The sequence below is a fragment of the Nicotiana tomentosiformis genome, chromosome 10 (genome assembly GCF_000390325.3).
Source record: "Nicotiana tomentosiformis chromosome 10, ASM39032v3, whole genome shotgun sequence".
In the NCBI taxonomy this organism is placed as follows: Eukaryota; Viridiplantae; Streptophyta; class Magnoliopsida; order Solanales; family Solanaceae; genus Nicotiana; species Nicotiana tomentosiformis.
The window spans coordinates 10,438,734-10,447,595 of NC_090821.1; the positions used below are offsets into that span (position 1 = coordinate 10,438,734).

The 8,862-nt window shown below is 37.1% G+C and overlaps 1 protein-coding gene across 1 annotated transcript; it reads right to left on the reverse strand.

Moving 5' to 3' along the window:
- Positions 1 to 948: 948 nt before the first annotated feature.
- Positions 949 to 8,862, reverse strand: LOC104120213 (probable ADP-ribosylation factor GTPase-activating protein AGD14). The gene is made up of 13 exons (XM_070187791.1): positions 8,548 to 8,862; positions 7,192 to 7,253; positions 6,402 to 6,489; positions 6,238 to 6,299; positions 6,047 to 6,143; positions 5,484 to 5,891; positions 3,684 to 4,574; positions 3,409 to 3,534; positions 3,221 to 3,334; positions 3,027 to 3,113; positions 2,241 to 2,376; positions 2,121 to 2,163; positions 949 to 1,318 (listed from the first exon to the last, which is right to left on the reverse strand). The coding sequence occupies exons 1-13, from the start codon at positions 8,641 to 8,643 to the stop codon at positions 1,264 to 1,266; spliced, it is 2,265 nt and encodes a 754-aa protein (XP_070043892.1). The 5' UTR covers positions 8,644 to 8,862; the 3' UTR covers positions 949 to 1,263.

Here is an 8,862-nt window from a genome sequence, read left to right on the forward strand (position 1 = left end):
CCAGAATTGTCACCATTTATCTTGAACTTTATTGGAACAATAAATGGAACTATATACGCATTATCATCATTTGGCCAAAATCGTCATTTAAGTATTTCCTAATATTTTAAAAAATTTAATTAATTAAATATTGTGCATTAAATTCTTACTTATTTAAATTTTCTATAAATTTGAAATGTATATAAATTTTAATATTAAATATATTGTACAATTTTTTTTCTTATTTGAATTATGTAAAATTTTATTTTATACTCAAACATAGTTTTAATATAATATTTATATATTTTTTTAAAATATATTTACTCATCGAGATGAGGTACACTCGTACCTTAAGACTAGTTTAATATCCAAATATGTGAATCTTCTTTTAAAAATTAAGGGATCGAATGACTTGGTCACCGTCAGTAGGAGCTTTCTTTGTGAAAATATAATAGAAAGAAAAAAATATATATAAAAATGACGGGAAGCTGGAAAATGAAAATTGAAAATTGAAAATTGAAAAGGGACACCCAACAGTTACAATGGCACCATGTGTATTCCTGGCAAGATTCTGTCATGTTATGAAAAACTTAACTAGTCATTTTAAATCCATCGTTATATGAGAGTAATTTCATATTCCAGCGTCTTAGAGAAGTTACCTGCCCCAAAATGAAAACCGAAAATCTAGTTATCTACCCAAACGTTTAGAGTATATTAAGCGTAAAATGAAGATGGAGGCTTAGGAATTAAAATATTTCTTTCATCATAAAACTTGCGTAGTTAAGGGGCGTTGAAGGTTCAACGACGAAAATAATTGGCTTATGGAACAATGTTTTTAATGCTAAATTTGGAAAATTAAAAAACAAAATGATGGTCGATGTTTAGTTTTTAACTTAATAAATATATTGCCTGATCTCAAAGCTAGCAACTAAAGCAATACCAGGGTGACAAATAAACAACTGAGGGAGCTGACAAGGAAAGAACAGTCATTTGCTGCATCTTCACCAAAGTAGCGAACAAAGATGCTTTTAAACCATTTCAGAGTTCAGACACAAAATTTACGTTACAATCACATCAACTATAGGACTATAGTATCAGAACACACCATAGGGCTCGACAAGAAAGAGAAACTGCCAACCTGCCTTTGAAATTTGGTAATTTTCTGCAGGGTTATCTCATATTTTGAACAATATAAACATGGCCAGAACATGAAAATACATAGGACCAAAAGTTGAAAGAATAACCTAGCTGACTCCACAACTAGTTGAATACATGAATACAATCCTATGCAAATGGATTTCCACCAATAGGTGCAACGGGCCCATGTGTAGAGACATTCCTGCACAAGGAACAATTCAGTTAAAACTTCAATCTTTAAAACGAGGACCGGTGCCATCCAGAACTGCAGCACAAGAAAGCAAACAACTTTAAGATGCTTGAAACTAAATCCAACATGCATATCACAAGAACTTGCATTAGTGGCAATGAGATAATGCTATTGAAGCATTCTTGATGCAGACTGCTCATATAAGGATCTCTTTTTAATCTTTCAAAACAAGGAATAAGTCCGCACTCATTGAATAACAGCAAGGCTTTTTTTTTTTTTAAAACTTCATCTGAAGAGAAAAAACCAAGAAATTGAGTTCATTTCTTTAAGCAACCGAGAGATGTCTTGTCTTAAATAATGGGTGACTGCTTTAGGCACTATTTGACTCCTTCCATGCCAACATTGAGAAAGAAGATGCTTTGGCAACTCATTTAAGTGCAGCTCAACTAAGCTTCCGCTAAACGTGCCAGCCCTAAAATTAAAGACTTGCTAAAATAACAGTGTGCCTCTTTGAGTGGTATTTGATAGGATTAACCAAACAGACTAACTAACAGTGGTATTTTTCTCATTCCCACCAGAGAGCAGATGTCAGCTAATCCCTAAACAACCACTTGCGATAAGAACAAATCAAAATGAAGTGGAAAGCTTGTCAAAGTCAAAACATGCTCAAGCATCTTCATAGAAGTAGAGGACTTGTGCATTAAGTTATCTTTAAGCAAGTAGAGAATTAATATTCCTGCTAAAAATAAGATCTCATGAGAATAATTTTGCAGATGTTTACAACACAAAAATGGACAAAAGTAGAATGACTCACGATATTGTATTGCCAGCTGGTTGTGCGGAAACGAATAATGTCCCTACAGAGAGAATACGTCTTGAGAGGCTGAAATTTTGCCAGAAGAGAGGATCCTTTGGAAAAGTAAACATCACGTACCTTGCTGTACACTAGGAACATAAGCTGTTGCTGGGTTCTGCGGGAACCAAGATTCGGTCACATCACCAACAAAAGAAGTTGGCATCTCGTCACTTGGCAATGCAGCTTGTAATGAGCTCATGTCCCAGTACTGAGGCTGGCATAAGTCACTTTCACATTAGAATGCACCAAAGCAACAAACTTTTAGGAAGTCAAGATTCAGTAAACACTTGTGTATGTTAAGAGTATCTCATTGCTTGATGGTACAGGTTATTGTCGCCTTACAGGAGTTGGACAATCCTCATGAGATAACTTTCAGGTTTGAGTCGGGCTCAAGGTCTATTTTCTTTACATGGTATCAGAGCCAGACTTATCCTTGTTGTTTGTGTTTCTCAATGTTTGGCTATTATGTTGCTCACGCTCCAAATGTTCAGCCCTAAACTTGTGGGGGGAAAGGGAGGGGGTGTTAAGAGTCCACATTGGTCTCCTTATGTGTTCTTGGATAATCCTCACCTCTTGAGCTAGATTTTGGGGTTGAGTAAGCCCGACACAAGGTCTATTTTCTTTACAATGTCTCCAAAAATTTAGCCTAGATTTCTAGCGTAAATATCATATTGAACAACGTATGAAACCTCCTTTAGTACAATAAAGGCAGCAATTGACCCCTAAAAGTTCTTTTTTCCTGGAGGGAAGTGCTGTCAAGGGAGATTTCTCTTAACATGGACGAAGTTCGAAGGACAAAAAACAAAACGTCAAATTCTCTCACTATATTTTTCAGAAAATAATATAATGAAAAATGTGATATACCATATTGCTGCATTCCATGTCAGCATCGTAAGGAAGATCAAATGGGTTGTTGGACTTCTGCTCATTTGCATGTGAATGCACTCCTGTCTGTTAACAAGAACCTTATGTCAAAGGAGCAGGAAACAATGTACAGATATCTAGATGTTTAAAAGGAGTGGCCACACAGGACGGGACAGAGGAGTGAATTAACTGACCGCTACAGGAAGAGTGGACAATCCAGAGGATGAGGCACTGACATATGATGATAAACTAGGAATAGGATATCCACTATCCAGCACAGCTCTTTGAGTTTGACCTGCAGCTATGTTCTGCAGAATAGAAGTCTTTATAAGAAGAGGAAAAGAGCAAACACATAAATCAACCGCATTAGGAAGATAGTTACCTCTAGTCCTCTTAAGCCCATATACTGATCGTCAACTAAATCATTGTTCATCACGACTTGTTCCTTGCTACTAGGCACACTCTTGAGAGCTAAGTGGTCAGTAGAAACTTCAAAAGCATTCCACAACTGACAAAAGATAGCAAATATTATCTGACCTCATAAAGGGTTTCACATAAATAAAGTTAAGTTAAGCAGAAGGTAGAAGTCAGCAAGAGGTGATTTTCAACTCAGACTTTCTTTATACCACTTCCCAAACTCAAAAATACTACACTTACGTCAGTGCTTCTGCCACTTGGAGTTGCTTCAACATTCTGCACACCTCCATGAAATGGAGCAGGCATTGACAAATTTAGTGCACAAGCAGTAGAGTCTCTAACGGCTGGTCCACGAGGAGCAGATTCTACCGGTGATGGCCATAGCATGACAGAGAAAGTTGGGTCCAAATTCGGTTGAGAATCACCCTCCAATTGAATCTTGTTGGAGGTAAAGTTATTACTGCCAGTGAGTGTAATGTGCTGAGGCATATCAAATGTTGCCCATCCATCATTTCTCTCTGGAACCACATCCAAAGGATTCTTAGTGGATGTTACACCCGATTGCTGCTGTGTCTTTTCAGGTAAAAAGTCAAAAGAACTATGATCATAAGCAGGTGTTGGTGCCAGGGTGAACTGTTCCATGCCTGTTGTTGCTGCGTGCTGTGGAATATCAAATGTTGCCCATCCTTCATTTTTGGAAGTGACTTCACATGATGGTTTTTCATCAGCACTTGCAGCTGACGACAGGTTTGGAACGTCTGAGAATATGTCCGAAGATGAAGGTGGCAGAGTGCGGGATGGTTGATCTGAATTACCAATTGGACCAGTAGAAACAGATGGCTGAAACAGATCCATGGAGGAACTTGGTAATGATACTGGCAAATGAGACTTCGTTGAAACTGTAGGAGGAGCGGTTTGAGGAACTGAGGGAGCATTGAACAGATCTGGGGCATCTGAATTTCCCAGTGCCGATGATCGTGGCAAAGAGGGGAAAGTTGACAATTTACTGGAGCGGGTCTCAATTGTTTGTTTCAATTCTGAAGTAACATCCGCTAAACCGACAGAATTTACTGACTTGAATGACAAGGAATTGCTGTCAAACGATTCAAAACTTCCAGAAGATGCAGTTCTCTGGATTTAACAAATACCATCATGTCAGTTTCACAAGAAAATGCTGCAGTAAAAAAGGACAAAGAGCCTTTTCTATAAGTCAAATAGGAAGAAACCCAACTCTAGTTGCAGGATCATAGTATCCATATTACGTTTCCTTGATCTTGAATTTAACAGTATGCCCCTTCTTCAGCAAACCATCAATTAGGAAAAATGTTATTCCATGCCAATTAATAAATGGATGTTTTCAACAAGCTACCTTCATTTCAATAAATTTTGCTGAGCCAATATCATGCTCGATGATTATCTTCCATTATTCATCACAATCGAGAACAAAACCTGTTTTGTAGAAAAAATAAATATACATAACAAATAGAGCAATACCGGAAGATGTGTGTGGTACTCCTACTATCCCAACCTCGCTAAAAACTTCTGTACAAATGTCACTTTCAACTCACACGTAGAGGATTGTCATGCCATCGCATATCCTTCTTGCTTTTATTTTTATGCAAAATGGCTTCTTTTCCGTTTTCTCGCTACCTCTGGCACCATTTCCACTTAAAACTCAATCTAGTTATAATATGCTGAGTGCTAAAACTCTCTACATTCCGCCGACGTGCTTTGCCAAGTTTCATTTGTTGTTCATTGACAATCAGGGGGCCTTCATATTTAACTTGGAAAACCATGTTATCATGCACATTTGTGACATGCAACTATGCAAGAACTAAGTCAGAAAGAGGAGAATAAATTCTTAACAGCGTATTCTGACTAATAAAGATCCTATAACCAGGAACTCAACCAGAAAGAGGAGAAAAAGAATTACTTAACAGCATATTCTGATTAATGCGAAAACCTTTAAACAACACCCAACCAGTGAATAACCGAGTAATTTGAAGTTCAACAGAGGTAAATCAGTAATATATACATGACCTGTGCTCGTGAAATTCTTCCAGCATCTTTCTTGGCCTGCCGTACATCTTCATAGGAAATATCCCTTGAGGTGTCACTAAGGGGACTTCCCACGCCTCTCTGAAAGTTAGGGGACTGTGCTTCAGACCTGAATAGATCACCTCCACTAGACACAGAGTAATCTGAAGCTCTGGGATTAGATCCTTCATTAGCAAACCTATCCTCATACATATGATCACTTAAACGACTAGGACTCAAGAAACTCGACACCTTTCCTTCAAGTCCTCGATCTGATCCAGGCTTTCTAGAGAGCACTGGTGCATGTTTACCGTAACGCCGTTCTTCATACTGAAAGTCATATGGTGGACTTTGAGAATAGGAATGATAAGAACTTGCTCTTCTCATCTCATCTTCGTGGCTTCTCAAGTTCTGGCAATTCAATGCATATTCGGCACATTAGTCTGGACCCAGGACTAATTTGAATATTATTACTAAATCATAACAAGAAGTTTCAATAAACATTCTAGCCTGAAATCTAAACTCTGAAGTACTCAATAGACAAAATATTGGTCCAGGTATAGTACCTGAGTATCTCTAGGGGGTCTGTCAGAGGATTGTGCCCCAGCATATCTTTTCTCAACATAGACGGTCTTTATAAAGTCCCTAACTTTATCGACATTGCTGACAAGAAAAGAAAGTTAGCATTTTGTATCTTGAATTTGTACAATCGCCTGGAACCTAGTAATCTACTAACAGTAACCTGCAAATCTTGTACCTGTTATTAGGAAGCCACTGTCTTTGCGGGTCCCAATTTGTTAAATATATCTCTCTAGCACGCTGAAAAAGTAAAGACAGAATTAGAGAATCTTAACTTCAAATTAAAAAGAATCAGCAATTATTTAACCTGATATTTTTTATTGGTAAAGAGAATATTTGTACCTGATTACCACCCTTTTGAAGAGCTTCTACCTCTTGGGAAGTAAACTTAGCCATGGAAACTGACTTCACACGGTGAGTGAACTCACGACTGCAAAATGAATAAGATGAATACATTTTAATTTTCATGTCTTGATGTTCATGAATTCAAGCTCAGGAACATCACAAACAGACACGAGGGGAACTTAGAATTTAATTTACCATTATGTTTTATCAGACGATGATTAGATAATGAATTTAGATGAACATCACTTACTGTTGGATGCTCACACGTTAGTCAAAAATTAACACAAGGATGAACATTTTTCCCTGGATAGGGGCATGCAGTCAATTGGCACTACAAACTGAGGACACGACCTATTACACACTGAGCCAAAATTTCAGATAAGATATGAAGCTTCATACAATTTCATGTCACAAAATTTCACACAGATTGGCTCCTGAAGAAGCTATAATTAGCTACGTCCTGCACCCATAACAGGTCAGGTTTTGGCCAACAGAATGTAAGCACCACAGTTAGAAGTGCCAATGAATTTTAAAATTCCGAACAAAAGAACCCTTTTGAATACCCCCAAGCTTGTATTTCCCTACTTTATTTCTGTAGTAAGATGAAAGTAAAGAAATTGTACAGCATACACATAAGGAGGAGTGAGAACCCCCCCACCGCCCAAAAAAAATCAATCCCTAAGCTCATTGGCAAGGTTCCAAGTCAAGGAAGAGCAGTTATTCTCGTAACCCAAACCAAGTTCCCAAAAACATATATTGCAATTAAAAGATGTAAGAGCACACTTACTGTATTCCGCTGCATGTCATGCAGACAAAGGTCCAAAAGTTTGTGCACACATACTGGGGACCCTGCACATCGTAGTTGATGCAATGATTGATTCATTCAAAATGAAAATGAGCCAAAACTATTAACTAAAATAGCGAACAGAGAATAGCCAGATCAGGGATATTAGCTTTCTGCTGTTCATCTCAAGGAACTACTACCTCCGGTCCTTTTTTTCTGGTCACTTTACCCAAAAAGTTTGTCGCAAAATATTTGTTTAGAAAACCAAGGAGGCATTACGTTTTTCAACTCCACCCATACTTCTCCAAGAAGGCATATAGACGTTAATTACTTATTTAAGAAAGAGATAAGGGTAATTTAGTCAAATACCCCTTATAACTAATATTATCAAATTGTTTTCTTAATGTGTGACAACTTTAAAACATAGATAGAAATGAAATGATCCGAGGAGTAATTCGTTTCAGTTCCCTGTTTAAGTTATAGGAGCTCATTTCTCTACGTAAATACATATGAAGCAAATAATAAGAGAATAATTTGTAAGAGCCAAAACAGCATTGATGCATATGTACATATATACCAGGAAAATAGAAAATTGGCAAGACTGCATCCAAAATTCCATCTCTACATGCAAATCCAAAATATATCAATCATCGTACACCCCATTCCCAAATTAGTTGGGGTTGACTATATGAACTTTGTATTCATTCCACTCTAGTTAGATCCATTTCATTCCAATACTAAAAATTCATCCTTTAAGAGAAATTCAGGGTCCTCAAAACTTAAGGTCCTGTTAATTTTACACTTATCCTTACCCTATTAACGTCCAGTTCATTCCTGTACTAAAAGTTTGCCTTTTAAGACAAAGTAGAGGTTCTCAAAGCTAGAAGTTCTCCTTAATCTCACTGATCCTACCGAACTTGATCTTCTGAATAATCTCACACATATCCTACCCTATTTACGTACATTTCATCCCAACAGCGAAATTGCGACGAGTCATATCCACGTCTATTTCTTTCCAATACTTAAAAGTTCAAAATTGGAGGTTCTCTTAAATATCACTCTTATCACTACCTTATTAGCGTCCATTTCATTCCAATACTAAAAGTTTTTATTTTTACCCAGTTCATAACCATTTCATGACAATACTAAAAATGTCTTTTCAGACAATTTACCGGTTCCCTAAACTAGAGATGTTTTAACTCGCACCCCTATCCCTGTCTGAATATACAAGTATGTAACCACAATAAATAAAAAGACCATAATGTAAGTGTAACAACAACATTTAACTCACAACAAGCCAAAAAAAAAAAAAATTGCAAATTACAATAATGATTGATAGATGAATAGAATAAAACGCACCAAGCTGTTGCAGTTAATGCATCTGCGATTGGGAGGGAGCTTCATTAGCCCTCTTATTATCTTCTCGTTCCTCTCTTCTTCTCTCCTGCTACTCATCGCTTGTACCTTGCCAGAATCCCCCAAAAATCGACAACAAAGTGCAGAACAATTTGGGGAAAATTGACAAGAAAACACCTAGGGTTTTAGGATTTTTTATTATTATTTTGTGAACGAGGAATGAAGAGAGAGGCTCGAATCAGCTCGCTCTCTCTCTCCTTCAGATTTCAACTTGACGTTCTTTTTGCACTCCTATTTCAAATTTCTAATCATTAGTAT

Coding starts and splice junctions, on each gene's coding strand:
- LOC104120213 (XM_070187791.1), bottom strand. CDS start 8,643: ATGAGTAGCAGGAGAGAAGAAGAGAGGAACGAGAAGATAATAAGAGGG. Junction 6,300..6,401: donor TTCAAAAGGGTGGTAATCAG/GTACAAATATTC, acceptor TTACTTTTTCAG/CGTGCTAGAGAGATATATTT. Junction 1,319..2,120: donor CCAGCTGGCAATACAATATC/GTGAGTCATTCT, acceptor TTCCTTGTGCAG/GAATGTCTCTACACATGGGC.